General features: G+C 50.8%; 1 protein-coding gene across 1 annotated transcript in view; it reads left to right on the top strand.

The window, feature by feature from the left end:
- LOC126195786 (fibrous sheath CABYR-binding protein-like) overlaps positions 1–18,769 on the top strand; it is a 151,025-nt gene that overhangs the window by 93,275 nt on the left and 38,981 nt on the right. Inside the window, exon 5 of the mRNA XM_049934420.1 lies at positions 127–438. Coding sequence (XP_049790377.1) covers positions 127–438 — 312 coding nt within the window. The remainder of the gene's footprint in view (positions 1–126; positions 439–18,769) is intronic.

Below are 18,769 nucleotides of genomic sequence, written 5' to 3'. Positions count from 1 at the left end.
TCTTCAGCTCTAAGCACGACCTACACTGTTAATTGCTTCTCAGACAGTTTCTGACTACCCTGTACGTATCCTGGTCATAGATACAATTCTCCACTTTGGCAGTGACGAGCCCGGTCTTCTGCACAGGGCCCACGCCGAGGAGAGCCTCTTGCAGGACGCAGTGAAGAAGCGCCTCCTGCAGACCGGGCGCCCGCTGCTGGGGCGGCAGCTGTCCACCCCGGAGAGCTGCTGCAGCCCGGCCAGCGAGGGGCAGGAGGGCACCGACGACGACGCCAGCTGGCGCGACGTGTCCGTCCAGGAGGAGTCCTCGGGGGACACGCGCGACGTGAGGGGCCGCCTCAAAGCGCTGAAGCTCGCCTCGCCCGCGCCGCCGCCGAGCGACGCGCAGCCCGAGCCGGCCTCCCCAGACATCGCCGGCGGCGACGCCGGGCCAGCCAGGTGGGTCCTGGGGGCGACACGGTCTGCCTACGGCCGGCGGTTGTACACTCAGCTTCATTTCTTATCATTTTCAATTTTTACACCGATCTTTGGAAGACTAAGCAACAAAAACACAAAAGATGTACAGTATACACAGACAACAATAACGCAAAATATAGGCACTGTGCCTGTCTACTTGAAAAGAAGTCAGTACTTCCAAACCACTACATCAGACGAATCAATAATGGATGCTATTCACACATGATCCACTAGCAAATCAAATGTCCCACAGTGGTACGTAAAATAAATCTAATTCAGTTTTAATAAACATATTCGGAACAGTGATTAAAATGTTTCTTTAAATATAGTTTTACAACAAAATTGAATTCTGTACTAGATGTGAAAATTACCGAGCTATCAGTTTAATAAGTCACAGCTCCAAAATACTAACGCGAATTCTTTAGACGAAAGGAAAAACTGGTAGAAGCCGAGCTCGGCAAAGATTACGTAGAAATGTTGGCGCAATACTGACCCTACAACTTATCTTAGAAGAAAGTTTAAGGAAAGGCAAACCTACATTTCTAGCATTTGTAGACTTACAGAAAGCTTTTGAAAATGTTGACTGGAATGCTCTCTCAAATTCTAAAGGTGGCAAGGGTAAAATCCAGGGAGCGAAAGACTATTTACAATTTGTACAGAAACCAGATGGCAGTTAAGAGTCAAGGGACATGAAAGGGAAGCAGTGGTTGCTATTCAATCTGTATATTGAGCAAGCAGTAAAGGAAACAAAAGAAAAATTCTGAGTCTGTTCTAAAATCCATGAAGAAATAAAAATTTTGAGGTTCGCCGATGACATTGTAATTCTGCCAGAGACAGCAAAGGACTTGGAAGAGCAGTTGAACGGAATGGACAGTGTCTTGAAAGGAGGGTACAAGATGAACATGTACAAAAGCAAAACGAGGATAATGGCATGTGGTCAAATTAAGTCGGGTGATGCTGAGGGAATTAGATTAGGAAATGACACTTAAAGTAGTAAAGGAGTTTTGCTATTTGGGGAGCAAAATAACTGATGATGGTTGACGTAGAGAGGATATAAAATGCAGACTGGCAATGGCAACGAAGGCGTTTCTGAAAACGAGAATTTTAACATAGTGTTGTCCGGAAGTCGTTTCTGAAAGTATTTGTATGGAGTGTAGCCATGTATGGAAGTCAAACATGGACGATAAATAGTTTAGACAAGAAGAGAATAGCTTTCTAAATCTGGTGCTACAGAAGAATGCTGAAGTTTAGATGGGTAGATCACATAAATAATGAAGTATTGAATAGAATGGGGGAGGAGTATGTGGCACAACTGGACTAGAAGAAGGGATCAGTTGGTAGGACATGTTCTGAGGCATCAAGGGATCACAAATTTAGTATTGGAGGGCAGCCGTCGACGGTAAAAATCGTAGGACACAGATGAATACACTAAGCAGATTCAAAAGGATGTAGGCTGCAGCAGGTACTGGGAGATGAAGCAGCTTGCACAGGATAGAGTAGCATGGAGAGCTGCATCAAACGTCTCAGGACTGAAGACCTCAACAACACCCAAAGCTACAATTTACAGTTCAACATGAAAATCAAAAACATGTTAACTATCTGGATCGCGTTATATCTAATAACAATGGCAAACATTGCTTCGCCATATACAGAAAACCTACAACTGCTGATATCATTAATGCTAGGTCATGTCATCCTAACAAATATAAAAACATTTTTAAGTCAATGATCCACCGGATGTTAAAATTACCCCTTGAAGAAAATGAAATTAAAAAACACACAACTATTCTAAAACAGAAACTTCCTGGCAGATTAAAACTGTGTGCCTGACCGAGACTCGAACTCGGGACCTTTGCGTTTCGCGGGCAAGTGCTCTACCATCTGTGCTACCGAAGCACGACCCACGCCCGGTACTCACAGCTCAGTTGGTAGAGCACTTGCCCGCGAAAGGCAAAGGTCCCGAGTTCGAGTCTCGGTCGGGCACACAGTTTTAATCTGCCAGGAAGTTTCATATCAGCGCACACCGCTGCAGAGTGAAAATCTCATTCTGGAAATATTCTAAAACAGATTGCGAAGACTAATTCTTTTGATGTGTCAAGTTGACATTATCTTTAATAAAATGGAACAGTCACTAAGTACACCACTAATAGGAGCTCATAAATACACATGGGGAACATACCAGATATGATCAGTAATCTAGTTAAGAATTCTGAAATAACAATAGCATTTGAAACTAAGAATACTTCGCAAAATAAATTAAGACATACCGTAGGTAAAGACGATACATTTCTCAGATCAGGGGTTTACAAGATCCAATGTGGTGATTGTAGAGAAATATACATTGGCCAAACAGGCCGAGCTATACTACACGATACAAAGAACGTACATCAGGTACCGCACGAACAAAATCAGTCTTTGGCCATCACATAACTTTTAATAAGCATGCTGAAGGGGCGGTACAACAGAATTCGCAGGTCCTTAATTACGCTAATAAAGGCTTATTATTAAATATTTTGGAGGAGATAGAGATATATGCCCATTATAGAGATGAACCGTCAGTCGTTCTCAATGAACAGTTAGATTTTCGTGAAAAACATTTTTATGATCTCTTTGGCGAAATTCTATGAACACACATGTGTACTCCTTTGTTCAGAAAGTCATAGTACCCTGTTGTATCCATGGCAGAAATGTACCTTAGGACACTACGTAAATATTTATATCACAATTTTAAACTTCCAACTAGAAATATTACGAAATATTACTCCATTTTTAATAAATCAGTTTTATGACATTTTAATAAAAGAGAGACTGAATCTAGCATAGATGTATACTTGCAGTCGAGTCACAACTCTCATATCGATATGATGCCGCAATGTCAGATACCTCCACAACATCGTTGACTTTGAAACCATTGTGGTAGTACCACCTTAGCCCATAGAGGGCACACGGACAATACATCTGTACAGTTATTTTCAAGCTTTTAATTGATATTTTATACAATATTTAAGTAATTCCATGGTTGTAAAGAGATATTATACATAACTATTTTTATGTTATTATTGTACTTTTTTTACGTTTTGACGATTATGTGAACTCATTTTTATACTGATTGGTTGATGTGAGGTGGAGGGAGAAGAGGTAGGCGGAGCATCTTCGTACTTTAGCGTATGCCCGTCACTTGCTGGCACCAGTTGACGTCACAGCAGCTGAGAAGAGTGCTCCACCTACCATCTTCGAAGGATGCCATGGGCGGGGCGGGGCGCGGCGCCCTGGTCAGAGTGGGTGGCATCAGGGTGGATGACACGTGATGAAGCATAGTACATTATCTGTTTCTGGTGGTCAAACACCAGCAGTCTCTAAGCAATCACGAGCTCAATTGAACACACAGAAGTAAGACCTCAAATCGTTCCCCTCCCTGGCGACACCACGGGAGGAACGTCAGGCTAAGGATGGAAGCGGATCTTATTCGCCCCAGTACCTTGTATGTTAGAGAGCTGATGGGGAATCCTTCATGTCCATGAAGCCTCGGTTCTTCGTGGAGCATTTGGAGGAAAAGTTTGGGGCTGGTGGAGGGCTTGTCCAAAATGCGCTCTGGGTCAGTTCTGATAAAAACAGCATCCTCTGCCCAGTCACGGGCATTACTCGATTGTGGCAAGTTGGGGGATGTTTCTGTTACAATAATGCCCCATAAGAGTTTAGATATGGTCCAGGGTAAGATATTTCACAGGGACCTTCTTTTGCAGTCCGACGATGAGCTGCACGCCAATTTATAGCTGCGAGGTAAACATTTCGTCCGGCGTGTCCACCAGGGTCCGAAGGATAATCAGGTCGCCACCGGTGCCTTCATCTTGGCCTTAGAGAATGATACATTGCCCGAGAAGGTCAAGGTGATGGTCCACCGCTCCGCCGTGAAGCCCTATATCCCTCCCCCGATGTGGTGCTGGAATTTCGGGTATATGTCTTCCTGCTGTACTTCCAGCGTAACATAAGATCACAGGCGTCCATCGCATCCCAATACTCAATGTGCCCCGCCTCCTATCTGTCAACTGTGGAGAGCACTATTCACCTTCCTCACCTGACTGCAGGATTAACCTGAAAGAAAGGAAAATCATAGAGTAAAAGACCCTCGACAGACTGACATATGCAGAGGCTAAGAGAGAATTTGTACACCTGCATCCTGTGCCTATGACGTCATCTTACGCCGCCGCTACAACAGTTCTGGCACCATCAGCTCCGCCAACCCAGGTCACCTTTGAGGCAGAAGCCTACACCTGCCCCCCTTGGTGGTGGGGGGGGGGGGGGGGGGGGGGGGCGGCGGCGGCGGCGGCGGCGGCGGCGGCGGCGGCGGCATCTCCCTCCCTGTTGCTCCCGCACCACCTACTTCGAGAGCAGCACCCCCCCCCCCCCCAAACCATCATGGACGTCCGTCCCCACTTCTAAGCTGGAGAAGCGTAAGTCGTCTTCAGCTTTTCTCGCTATGAAGGGGTTCCTTGGGTCACTCCCTTCCCAGGTTTCTTCTAGTGGAAAAGATGACGCTTGCCAGTGGCTGAGGGCCCAAAAGCAGCTGGTCGTATAGCTTCACACTCATCCTCAGTCCCAGAGACTGAGCCACTGAAGGCCTCCCAGCCAGGTAAACTCAAGGAGCAGCGAGAGAAATCCAAATAGAAAACCCTCCACCACTGCTACCTACAAGCTCTGTGGCTGAGGATTGGGTGGAGATTTTGGCATCTGCTGAGAACCTAGATCTCGCCCTCAGATACAATGCATATAGACTGCTCAGACAATAAATCGGTGGCAGCTGGTGACTGAGGCGTAAATTGCCTCACTGAATGTGTCATACCTTCCCAGTCTCACTATGTTATCCTCCAGTGGAATTGCGGCGGTTTTTTTTCCACCGCCTGGCTGAGCTACGGCAACTGTTAAGCTTTACACCTGCTGTCTGCATTGCCCTCAAAGAAAGCTGGTTCCCAGCAATGTGGACCCCCCCTGCTCTCAGTGGCTATAAGTGATATTACATGAACCGTAACGACTACAATGGAGTGTTAGTTGGAGTTCGCGTTTACGTCCTAAACTCGGTCTGTAGTGAAACTGTGCCAGTTCAAACCCCTCTTTTAACTGTGGCTGTCAGAATAAGAACGACACAGGAAATAACTGTCTGCGGTGCATATCTTCCTCCAGATAGTGCAGTGCCCCAGAATATATTAGCTGCACTGATCGATCAACTCCCTAAACCTTTCCTACTTCTGGGAGCTTTCAATGCCCATAACTCCTTGTGGGGTGGTGCCATGCTTACTGGCCGAGGCAGAGATGTCGAAACTTTACTGTCGCAATTAGACCTCTGCTTCTTAAATACTGAGGCCGACACACGTTTCAGTGTGGCTCCTGGTAGTTACTCGGCCATTGAATTAATGATTTGCAGCCCAAGACACCTCGCATCTATCCACTGGAGAGCACATGACGACCTGTGTGGTAGTGACCACTTCCCCAACTTCCCCAACTTCCTGTCTCTGCCCCAGTGTCAGGCACACGGACGCCTGCTCAGATGGGCTTTGAACAAGGTGGACTGGGGAACTTTCACCTCTGCTGTCACTGCTGAATCTCCCCCACACGGTAACACGGATATGATGGTTGAGCAGGTGACTAGCACAATTGTTTCTGCGGCAGAAAACGCGATCCCTCACTCTTCAGGGTGCCAGAGGCGTAAGGCAGTCCCTTGGTGGTCGCCAGAAGTCGCTGAAGCAATTAAGGAGCGTCGGCGAGCTCTACAGCGGCATAAGCGGCACACTTCCCTGAAGCACCTCATTGCCTTTAAACGGATCCATGTCTGTGTTCGCTACCTTATCAGACAATGGAAGGAGTGTTCGGAGACATGTGTCCACCATTGGTTGCCACACGTCTCCTTCCCAAGTCTGTAAAAGATCAGACTTCTTTTTGGGTGTACGAGACCAACAGCTGTCCTTGGTGTTACCACAAATGGCGAGTTATGTACCGACGCAAACGCGATTGCCGAGCACTTTGCTGAGCACTTTGTGCAAGCCTCTGCGTCAGAGAATTAACCCCCAGCCTTTCACACACTCAAATCCCCCCCCTGCGGGTCCAGGGATTAGAATTGGCGAGAGGTATTCCTGCCTGTCGTAAGAGGCGACTAAAATGAGTCCCTCCCCTCGAGGGTGTAGTTAGCGCCTGCGTCCGGAGACGGACCGTTCCACGACCTCTATTTGCGGTCATTTTGCTTTTTAACTTCTCGTTTCTTCCTTCCTTTGGTTGGTTCCTTTCTTTACTCTTCTCCACCTCAGTCTTCCTTACTCTTCCCTTGCATCTTCTCCTTGCCTTCTCATTGCCTTCTTCTCCTTGCCTTCTCTGGTCTCCGCCTCGGCTTTTGAGACAGTCTGTCCTCTCTCTCTCTCTCTCTCTCTCTCTCTTTCTTTCTCTCTCCTTTTTCCTCTTCTTCCTTCCTCCCTGTGCGCGCCTGAAGGCCGACCCACGCGTTCGTACGCGTAGCCGGTGACGGGGTAACGCGTAATTCCCCGCCCTGGGTAGACATGTAAGGCACGCATGCACCCCCTGGTAAAGGCCAGGCCCAGGGAGGGGTGATTGCCTGAGCTGATACCTTCTGACCATGCCGATTGGTCCCTCCGTCTGTTTCTCGGGAGGTGTGACCTGAGGTGTAAACATTCACCTAAGGCGGGAGTGCCCTCTGAGAGGGTCCCCACAAGGAAGGAGCGCGCCATCGGAGACACTGGCAATCATGGGGGATTCCTCCGCAATGGATTTCACTCCATCTCTCTAGACTTCTGCCCAAAAACGGAAACTTAACCAGCCACCAGTGACCAAAGTACTACCGCCTGCCCCACAGTTCCTCGTCGTTTCTCGATCTGAGGACGGAAAGGATTTTTCCTCTGTCAACCTTTTCGATATCCAGAAGGGCGTCGATGCCATAGCCGGATCTGTCAAATCTTGTACCAGGTTGCGTAACGGTACCTTATTACTCGAAACTGAGAGCGCCTTTCAGGCACAAAAACTGCTTCGGGCCACACTCCTGTACACGTTCCCTGTCCGGGTGGAGGCTCACCGAACTTTGAATTCGTCTCGTGGTGTGGTCTATACTAGATCCCTCGACGTATTGACTGACGAGGAGATTCAGTCTTTCCTCGCTGAGCAGGGCGTGACGGCTGTCCATAGGGTCATGAAAAAGGTCAACAATGACCTTGTACCGACCCGGACACTTTTCTTGACCTTTGATAGTGTTAAGCTGCCATCGCGCATCAAGGCGGGCTACGAGGTTATTTCTGTTCGCCCCTATGTCCCGACACCTACGCGCTGCTACCAGTGTCAGCGTTTCAATCACACTCGACAGTCTTGTTCCAATGCGGCTAAATGTGTCACTTGTGGCAGGGATGCCCATGAGGGTGACTGTCCACCTCCGTCTCCTCGTTGTGTGAACTGTCAGGGTGACCATGCCGCATCCTCCCGCGACTGTCCTGTCTATAAGGAAGAACGCTGTATCCAAGAAATTCGGGTCAAAGAGAAAGTGTCCACCTCGGCTGCTCGCAAGCTATTGGCTAGTAGGAAGCCCACGCTGCTCCCAGCGGGGAAATACAGTACTGTCCTCGCCTCTCCTCGGACTACCAGGGAGGTGGCAACCCAGACATGCGATCTGACCTTCAGCTCCACTGTCGTCCGTTCGGCCAGTGCTAAGATCGCGCGGTCGACGTCTCCTCTTCCTCCCATCACCCCACAGACACCAGCCCCTTCATCAGCTTCTGCTAAGACGAAGACCCAGAATTCAGATCCACGGGCCTTCAAGAAGGAACCGTCCCGTGCAGACTTCCTACGTACCTCGACCTCCCAGCCTTCGACCAGTACTTCCACCAAACGACCTTCCAAGAAGGCTCATAGGAAGCACAGTTCTCCTTCTCCGCCACGGCGCATTTCTTCTCCTGCGCCACCCAGCGGTTGCCGCCCCAGGCCGTCATCCGTTTCGCCTGGCCGCACCGCTGGTAGCCGAACATCTGGCCGTTCACCGGCGGAGGAAGCTCCCCCTCCCGGCCATCTTACCAAGATGGCCGTTGAACCTATAGACCCAATGGACGATGACTGTCCGCCTACTGATAGCGGCGGCAGTGCTCGCTCGAAGCTAGGCCCTCAGCGGCCTTCGAGGTGACCCCTTCTTTCATCTTCCTTTTCTTCTTACGATGGCACTTATTCACTGGAATATTCGCAGCATTCGCTCCAACCGAAAGGACTTGATGTTGCTGCTCCGCTTGCACCGTCCGCTCGTCGTAGCCCTCCAGGAAACGAAGCTACGCCCATGCAATCAAATTGCCTTGGCACACTACACCTCTGTGCGTTTTGACCTACCCCCTGTGGTAGGTATCCCGGCTCATGGAGGGGTTATGTTGCTGGTCCGGGATGATATTTACTACGATCCCATCACGTTGCACACCGGCCTGCAGGCAGTTGCCATCCGCATTACTCTCCCCACTTTTACATTTTCCATTTGTACCGTTTACACACCGTCATCTGCCGTTACCAGGGCAGACATGATGCAACTTATTGCTCAGCTACCTGCACCATTTTTGTTAACTGGCGACTTCAATGCCCACCATCCCCTTTGGGGCTCTCCAGCATCCTGCCCGAGGGGCTCCCTGTTAGCAGACCTTTTCAACCAGCTCAATCTTGTCTGCCTCAATACTGGCGCCCCTACTTTTCTTTCGGACACATCTCACACCTATTCCCATTTAGACCTCTCTATATGTACTCCCCAACTTGCACGCCGGTTCGAGTGGTATGCACTTTCTGATACATATTCGAGCGACCACTTCCCGTGTGTTATCCATCTCCTGCAGCATACCCCCTCTCCATGCTCATCTAGTTGGACCATCTCCAAGGCAGACTGGGGGCTCTTCTCTTCCAGGGCGACCTTTCAGGATCAAACCTTCACAAGCTGCGATCGTCAGGTCGCACACCTCACGGAAGTCATTCTCACTGCTGCTGAATATTCCATCCCTCACCCTAGTTCTTCTCCACGTCGCGTGCCGGTCCCCTGGTGGACCGCAGCAAGTAGAGACGCTTTACGTGCTCGTCGAGGTGCTTTACGCACCTTTAAACGCCACCCTACAGTGGCGAATTGTATCAATTATAAACGATTACGTGCACAGTGTCGTCGTATTATTAAAGAAAGCAAGAAAGCCAGCTGGGCTGCTTTCACAAGCACCTTCAACAGTTTTACTCCTTCTGTTGTCTGGGGTAGCCTGCGCCGGCTATCTGGCACTAAGGTCCACTTACCAGTTTCTGGCTTGACGGTCGCGAATGACGTCCTTGTGGCCCCTGGGGCTGTCTCCAACGCCTCCGGCCGCTTTTTCGCAGAGGTTTCGAGCTCCGCTCATTACCACCCTGCCTTCCTCCCCCGCAAACAGGCAGAGGAGGCTAGGCCACCTAACTTCCGCTCCTCGAATCGTGAAAGTTATAATGCCCCATTCACCATGCGGGAACTCGAAAACGCACTTGGCCGATCACGGTCCTCCGCTCCAGGGCCTGATTCTACTCATATTCAGATGCTGAAGAACCTTTCTCCTGCGAGTAAAGGTTTTCTTCTTCGTACTTACAATCGCACCTGGATTGAGGGACATGTTCCCGCATGCTGGCGCGAGTCTATTGTCCCGATTCCTAAGCCGGGGAAGGACAAGCACTTGCCTTCCAGTTATCGACCCATCTCGCTTACCAGCTGTGTCTGTAAAGTGATGGAGCGAATGGTTAACTCTCGATTGGTTTGGCTGCTCGAGTCTCGACGCCTCCTTACCAATGTACAATGTGGATTTCGTAGGCGCCGCTCTGCTGTTGACCATCTGGTTACCTTGTCGACCTTCATTATGAATAACTTCTTGCGGAGGCGCCCGACCGCGGCTGTGTTCTTTGATTTGGAGAAGGCTTACGACACCCGTTGGAGGGCGGGCATTCTCCGCACCATGCATGCATACATGGGGCCTTCGCGGTCGCCTCCCTCTTTTTATTCGTTCCTTTTTAATGGATCGACAGTTCAGGGTACGTGTGGGTTCTGTCCTGTCAGACACCTTTCGCCAGGAGAATGGGGTGCCACAGGGCTCAGTTTTGAGCGTCGCTCTCTTCGCCATAGCGATCAATCCAATAATGTATTGCCTCCCATCTGATGTATCAGGCTCCCTTTTCGTGGACGATTTTACCATCTATTACAGCGCACAGCGTACGTGTTTCCTGAAGCGCTGTCTTCAGTGTTCTCTTGACAGTCTTTACACCTGGAGTGTCGCCAATGGCTTCCGTTTTTCTGCCGAGAAGACGGTCTGTATTAACTTCTGGCGCTACAAAGAGTTTCTCCCACCGTCCTTACGACTCGGTCCCGTTGCTCTCCCATTCGTGGAGACAACAAAACTTTTAGGTCTTACATTTGAAAGGAAACTTAGTTGGTCTCCACATGTCATATTTGGCTGCCCGTTGTACCCGTTCTTTAAATGTCCTCCGTGTTCTCAGTGGTATGTCGTGGGGAGCGGATCGAACCGTCCTACTTCGCCTATATCGGTCGATCGTCCGCTCCAAGCTGGATTATGGGTGCTTCGTATACTCCTCCGCACGGCCATCCATCTTACGCCGCCTCAACTCCATACAACATCGGGGTTTACGGCTTGCGATCTCAGCGTTTTATACTAGTCCCGTCGAGAGTCTTCATGCTGACGCTGGCGAATTGCCACTCACCTACCGGCGCGATATACTGCTTTGTCGGTATGCCTGTCGGCTACTGGCAATGCCCGACCACCCGTCTTATCGTTCCTTTTTTGATGACTCTCGACCGTCAATACGGGTTGTATATATCTGCCCTGCTACCCCCTGGAGTTTGCTTTCGTCGCCTCCTTCAACACCTTGATTTTTCACTCCCTGCAACCTTTCGAGTGGGCGAGAGCCACACGCCACCTTGGCTCCAGGCTCAGGTTTGCGTCCACCTTGACCTCTGCTCGCTCCCGAAGGAGGTTACCCCCGGTTCAGTCTACCACTCCCGTTTTGTCGAACTTCGTTCGCAGTTCATTAATATGACCTACATTTATACAGATGGCTCTAAGACCAATGACGGGGTCGGGTGTTCTTTTATTGTCGGGGCACAAAGTTTCAAATACTGGCTCCATGGCCATTGTTCGGTCTTCACAGCTGAGCTCTTTGCCCTCTACCAGGCTGTTCTTTACATCTGCCGCCACCGACATTCTGCATATGTCATCTGCTCAGATTCCCTGAGCGCTATCCAGAGCCTCAGTGATCCGTACCCGGTTCACCCTTTCGTGCACCGGATCCAACGCTCTCTTCAGCAGCTGGTGGACGTCGGTTCTCCGGTTAGCTTTATGTGGGTTCGTGGCCATGTCGGTATCCCTGGGAACGAAGCTGCAGATGCCGCGGCCAAGGCTGCGGTCCTCCAGCCTCGGACAGCTTCTTGTTATGTCCCTTCGTGAGATTGTAGCAGGGTCATTTGTCGGCGCATTTTATCGCTGTGGCATGCCGATTGGGCTGCACTTACAGACAACAAGCTTCGGGCCTTGAAACCTCTTCCCGTGGCTTGGACGTCGTCCTCACGCCCTTCTCGGCGGGAGGAGGTAGTTTTGGCCCGGTTGCGAATTGGCCACTGCCGGTTCAGCCATCGCCATCTGCTGATGGCTGCGCCGGCGCCGTTCTGCCCATGTGGGCAATTGCTGACGGTCCGCCACATTTTAACGTCCTGTCCGGATTTTAACACACTGCGTCTTGATCTTGGCCTGCCATGTACCCTAGAAGCCATTTTAGCGGATGACCCACGAGGAGCTGCTCGCGTTCTTCATTTTATCAATTTGACAACCCTCTCTAAGGACATTTGATTATGCTGTTTTCTTTCTTAATCCTATGCCTGTCTGTCTTTTATCGTGTTTTCCGTTTCGTTGCTGTTTTAAACTTGACTCGTGGTGCATTCCTAACGTAGTCTGGGCGCTAATGACCGTTGAAGTTCTGCGCCCTAAAACCACAAAAAAAAAAACTCAAATCGCTGCTGGAAGGGAACGTAATCTTTCACTTCACGCTGCAGTGAATCCTATAACGCTCCATTTCCAGAGTTGGAGCTCCTCAGTGCCCTTGCACATTTCCTCGACATAGCTTCTGGGCCTGATCGCATCCTCAGCCAGATGATTAAACATCTCTCATCTGACTACAAGCGATATCTTCTCGTCATCTTTAACCGGATCTGGTGCGAGGGCGTCTTTCCGTCGCAATGGCGGGAGAGCACCATCATTCCGGTGCTCAAACCTGGTAAAAACCCGCTTGATATGGAAAGCCTCACCAACGTTCTTTGTAAGCTGCTGGAATGTATGGTATGTCGGCGGTTGGGCTGGGTCCTGGAGTCACGTGGCTTGCTGGCTCCATGTCAGGGCGGCCTACGCCAGGGTCGCTCTACCACTGGTAATCTTGTGTCCATCGAGTCTTCCGTCTTAACAGCCTTACCCAGACGGCAACACCTTATTGCCGTCTTTTTTGACTTACGTAAAGCCTACGACACGACTTGACATATCCTTGCCACATGGTATGAGTGGGGTCTGTTGGGAACACTCCCGATTTTTATCCAAAACTTCCTGTCGCTCCGTACTTGGCAACTTGGCCACTCCCGTAGTTTCATCCACATGCAGGAGAATTGAGTCCCGTGGGGCTGTGTATCGTCTCTTTAGTGGCCGTTAACGGTCTAGCAGTAGCTGTCGGGCCCTCCGTCTCACCTCTGTATGCAAACAACTTCTGCGTTTCGTACTGCTGCTCCAGTACTGTTGTTGCTGAACGGCCCCTCCAGGGAGCCATCCCCCCCCCCCCCCCAGGGGATCCACAACTCTTTTGTGGATACGTGCGTAGCGAGCACGGGACCCCGAGCTGATGTGGCCTGCCTTCCTTTCTGGGCTGCATACCTTCCCTTTCCGCATCCTTCCCCATCCCCCATCTTCGCCACCCCCCCCCCCCCTTCACCTCTGGCTCTTTCTTTCCCTTTCTCTGGGGTTATGGTTTGTGCCTACGTCTGGAGACGGACGCTTGTACATATACTACATTCTTCGCCTTCCTTACTTGCTTGTAAGTCTTCATCCTTCCTTTGTCCTTCTTTTCCTTACCTCTTCTCTCTACCTTCTCCGCTGCGGCGTTTGAGACCTCTCTTCTTTCCTTTCCCTTTCCCTTTCTCTTTCTTCCTCCCTGTGCGTGTCTGAAGGCCAACCCACGCACTTCCATGCGTAGCCGGTGACGGGGTAACGCGTAATTCCCCGCCCCGGGTAGACAGGTAGGACACGTACGTACCCCCTGGTAACGGCCAGGCCCAGGGAGGGGTGATTACCCGAGCTGATACCTTCCGAAAGTGCCGATTGGTCCCTCCGTCCGTTTGTCGGGAGGTGTGACCTGAGGTGTGAACAATCACCTAAGGCGGGAGTGCCCTCAGAGAGGGCCCCCACAAGGGAGGAGCGCGCCATCGGAGACGCTGATAATCATGGGGGATTCTTCCGCAATGGTTTCCTCACCTTCCACTATGTCTGCTCACAAACGTAAGTTCACGGAGTCTCAACCACAGTCAGTTCTTCCATCGTTGCCACAGTTCCTTGTTGTTTCTCGGTCTGACGAAGGTCACGACTTCTCCACGGTCAACCCTTTCATTATTCAGAAAGGTGTCGACGCAATTGTAGGTCCTGTAAAGTCTTGTTCCAGATTACGGAATGGCACCCTGTTGTTAGAAACAGTCAGTGCCCTCCAGGCACAAAAATTGCTGCGTACGTCACTACTACACACCTTCCCTGTCCGGGTGGAACCGCACCGTACCTTAAATTCCTCGCGTGGAGTCGTTTATACACGCTCCCTCGATGGACTGTCTGACGAAGAAATTCAGCACTACCTGTCTGACCAGGGCGTAACGGCTGTTCATAGGGTTATGAAAAGGGTTGACACGAACGTCATTCCAACCCGCACTGTCTTCTTGACATTTGACAAAGTTCAACTACCATCGAAAATCAAAGCCGGCTATGAGATAATTTCCGTTCGCCCTTATGTCCCGAACCCTAAGAGTTGCTATCGGTACCAGCGGTTCAATCACACCAGCCAGTCCTGTTCCAATCCGGCCAAATGTGTTGTGTGGCAGGGATGCCCATTAGGGTGCTTGTCCACCTCCATCCCCTCGCTGCATCAACTGTATGGGTGACCACGCCGCTTCCTCTCGAGATTGTCCCGTTTTTAAGGACGAAAAGCTCATCCAGGAAATTAGAGTAAAGGAAAAGGTGTCGACCTTTGCTGCTCGAAAATTATTCGCCAGTCGACAGCCCACCGTGCCTCAGAAAGGAAAATACAGCACTGTCCTTGCTTCTCCTCGGCCAACAAAGGAGGCGGCCACGCAGACTTGCGACCTCACCTTTAGTGCCACGGTCGTCAGATCGGCCAGCGCAAAGATCGCCCGTTCAACCTCACCACTTTCGCCTGCCCACTCTCTGGCTCACCCTTCGTCGAGTTCTGCTAAATCTCGAGCCCAAAAGTCAGACACAAAGACTTCGATAAAAGAGCATACTCGTGAAGAGTTTTTACGTACGGCAACTTCGCAACCATCGGTTCCTCCTTCCTCCAAACATCATACTTCCAAGAAGGCTACAAAGAAACCCAGTTCCTCTCCTTCTCCGCCAAGGCGTGTCCCATCTACAGCACCACCTGGCGGAAGTCGCCCTCGGCCGTCTTCTGTGTCGCCGAGGCGCACTGCTGGCGGCCGATCAACCGGCCGGTCGCTGGTGGCAGGAGCTGCTCCTGACCAACCTATGGATCAGGATCTTCTGCCTTCGGCTGAATGCCATTCCATGCTGTCGGTCGCAAGCTCAGAGCAGTCGTTGAGTTGACAGCGACCTTGGTCGCATTCCTCCATTTTCTGTTCACCCTATGTCCATTATCCACTGGAATATCCGCGGTATTCGAGCCAATCGGGATGAATTGTCGATCCTCTTACAATCCTACTCGCCGGTCATCTTCTGTCTTCAGGAAACAAAGCTGCGTCCCCATGACCGCTTTGTTCTCCCTCATTTTCAGTCCATCCGATATGATCTCCCCTCTGTTGAAGGCACTCCAGCACATGGAGGACTCATGATTCTTCTCCATGAAACTGTCCATTATCACCCAATCCATTTAAACACTTCCTTCCAAGCTGTCGCTGTCCGTCTTTCCCTTTCCGGATACACGTTCTCTCTTTGTACTGTATACATTCCATCGTCCACACCAATGGCACGAGCTGATCTCCTTCATCTTCTTGGTCAGCTTCCACCCCCATATTTGCTGGTTGGGGACTTCAATGCCCACCACCCGCTTTGGGGATCTCCACATCCTTGTCCACTTGGCTCACTATTGCTAGACGTCTTCCACCAAGCAGATCTAGTTTGCCTCAACACTGGGGTCGCTACGTTATTGTCTGCCTCCACGGCAAATTTATCTCATTTGGACCTTGCGGTCAGGACTGTACCGCTAGCTCGGCGCTTCGAATGGTTCGCCCTTGATGATACACACTCGAGTGACCACTTTCCATGTGTCCTTAGACTGCAGCGTCAACGGCCATATATGCGCCCGCGACGCTGGAAGTTTGCTCAAGCCGATTGGACACTTTTTTCGTCTCTAGCGACATTCGATGACCGTCACTTTCCCAGCGTCGACGATGAGGTCACACATATTACCGACGTTATTCTTACAGCTGCGGAACATTCAATACCACGCACCTCCGAATTGCCCCGGCGCCCCCCAGTTCCTTGGTAGAACGAGGCATGCCATGATGCACTACGTGAGCGGCGACGTGCTCTCCGCGTTTTCCGCCACCATCCTACTTTGGCCAACTGTATCCGCTATAAGCAGCTACGAGCGCGATGCCGTCGTGTCATCCGCGATAGCAAGAAGGCAAGCTGGAAATTCTTTATTAGCTCATTTAACACCTTCACTCCCTCCTCGGAAGTTTGGAGTCGGCTTCGACGTTTCTCAGGCGCGCCTAGTTTCTCCCCGGTCTCTGGGCTCACTGTCGCGCATGACACATTAGTGGACCCCGTCGCCATTTCTAACTCGTTGGGTCAACACTTTGCCGAGATTTCGAGCTCTTCAAATTACCCGCCAGCGTTTCTCCCGAAGAAACGTGCAGCGGAAGTGCGACCTCTTGCTTTCTCCTCTCAAAATCGCGAAAGCTACAATACTGTTTTCTCCTTGCGGGAACTCCAACATGCACTCTCTTCTTCTCGCTCCTCCGCCCCAGGACCAGATGGTATCCACGTCCAAATGTTGCTGCATTTATCAACCCATAGTCTGCGTTACCTCCTTCGCCTTTATAATCGAATTTGGACCGACAGTACTTTTCCCAGACGATGGCGGGAAGCTATCGTCGTTCCTTTTCCTGAACCTGGAAAGGACAAACATCTCCCCTCTAGCTATCGCCCCATTTCTCTCACGAGTAGTGTCTGTAAGGTTTTGGAGCGTATGGTGAATTACCGTTTAGCGTGGTGGCTGGAATCCCACAGTCTTTTAACACCTGCCCAATTCGGATTCCGAAAGCATCGTTCTGCAGTTGACCATCTTGTTGCTCTCTCCACTTATATCATGAACAATTTTCTCCGGAAACGCCAAACGGTAGCAATATTTTTTGATCTGGAGAGAGCATACGATACCTGTTGGAGGACAGGCATCCTCCGCACACTGTTCTCTTGGGGCTTTCGAGGCCGGCTGCCCCTTTTTCTTCGCGAATTTATGGCAGAGCGCACATTTAGGGTGCGGGTGAACACTACTCTCTCCCGCACTTTCTCCCAAGAAAGCGGGGTACCCCAGGGCTCCGTGCTGAGTGTTGTACTGTTTGCCATCGCTATAAATCCAATTATGGATTGTCTCCTTCCCGATGTCTCGGGCTCCCTCTTTGTGGATGATTTTGCGATCTACTACAGCTCTCAACGGACCAGCCTTCTTGAACGATGTCTTCAAGGATGTCTCGATCGCCTCCACTCTTGGAGCATCGAAACAGGCTTCCGTTTCTCTCCCAGTAAGACCGTTTGTGTTAATTTTTGGCGACGTAAGGAGTTTCTTCCGCCCTCCTTACATCTAGGACCTGTCAACCTTCCGTTTTCAGACGTCGCTAAATTCTTGGGTCTTACGTTTGACAGAAAACTGTGCTGGTCCTCCCACGTTTCCTATCTTTCGGCTCGCTGTCTGCGATCCCTTAACACCCTCCGTGTCCTGAATGGTACCTCCTGGGGAGCGGACCGAGTGGTCCTTCTCCGCCTCTATCGCGCCTTAGTGCGCTCGAAATTGGTCTATGGAAGCATAGTCTACTCCTCTGCTCGGCCGTCTATTCTTCGGCGTCTCGACTCTATCCACCACCGTGGATTACGTTTAGTGTCTGGAGCTTTTTACACTAGCCCTGTGGAAAGCCTTTATGCTGAGACTGCTGAACCTCCGTTGTCCAATCGGCGAGCGGTCCTTCTAAGTCGTTATGCTAGCCATCTGTCTTCCATGCCTGCTAATCCAGCACATGACCCTTTTTTCGACGCCTCATTTGATGTAGGGTATGCAGGCCGCTCCTCCTCCCTACTACCCCCGGGAGTCCGCTTCCGTCAACTGCTCCATTCTCTTTCCTTCCGCTTTCCTAAAACCTTCTTGACAACTTGGGATACAGCACCGCCTTGGCTCCGTCCCCGGATCTGCCTGCTCCGTGACCTTTGTCGATATCCCAAGGATGGTACCCCTACACTTGTTTATCGTCGGGCATTTGCTGCTCTATGTGCACAAATGACGGACGCCACATTTATTTACACCGACGGCTCGAAAACATCGTTAGGTGTAGGGAGTGCCTATATTGTTGGCGACACCCCAAATCAATTTCGGCTTCCCGACCAGTGTTCGGTGTATACTGCGGAGCTTTACGCTGTTCTCCAGGCTGTCCACTACATCCGCCGCCATCGGCGGATACAGTACGTTATCTGCTCAGATCCTCTCAGCTCTATCCTCAGTCTCCAAGCTCTTTACCCTGTGCACCCTCTGGTCCACCGGATTCAGGACTGTCTGCGCTTGCTCCATCTGGGGGGGCGTCTCGGTGGCGTTCCTCTGGCTCCCGGGACACGCTGGTATCTGTGGGAATGAGGCGGCCGATATAGCGGCCAAGGCTGCAGTCTCTCTTCCTCGGCCAGCTATTCAGTCGCTTCCCTTCACCGATCTACGGAGCGGTTTATGTCGCAAAGTTGCTCATTTATGGCATGCGCATTGGTCAACAGTTCCCAATAATAAATTGCGGGAAGTGAAAGCTCTTCCTTGCGCT

The sequence above is a fragment of the Schistocerca nitens genome, chromosome 7 (genome assembly GCF_023898315.1).
Source record: "Schistocerca nitens isolate TAMUIC-IGC-003100 chromosome 7, iqSchNite1.1, whole genome shotgun sequence".
Lineage (NCBI taxonomy): Eukaryota > Metazoa > Arthropoda > Insecta > Orthoptera > Acrididae > Schistocerca > Schistocerca nitens.
The sequence above is the reverse complement of the archived record's forward strand: the minus strand, read 5'-3'. Positions and strand labels throughout refer to the sequence as shown.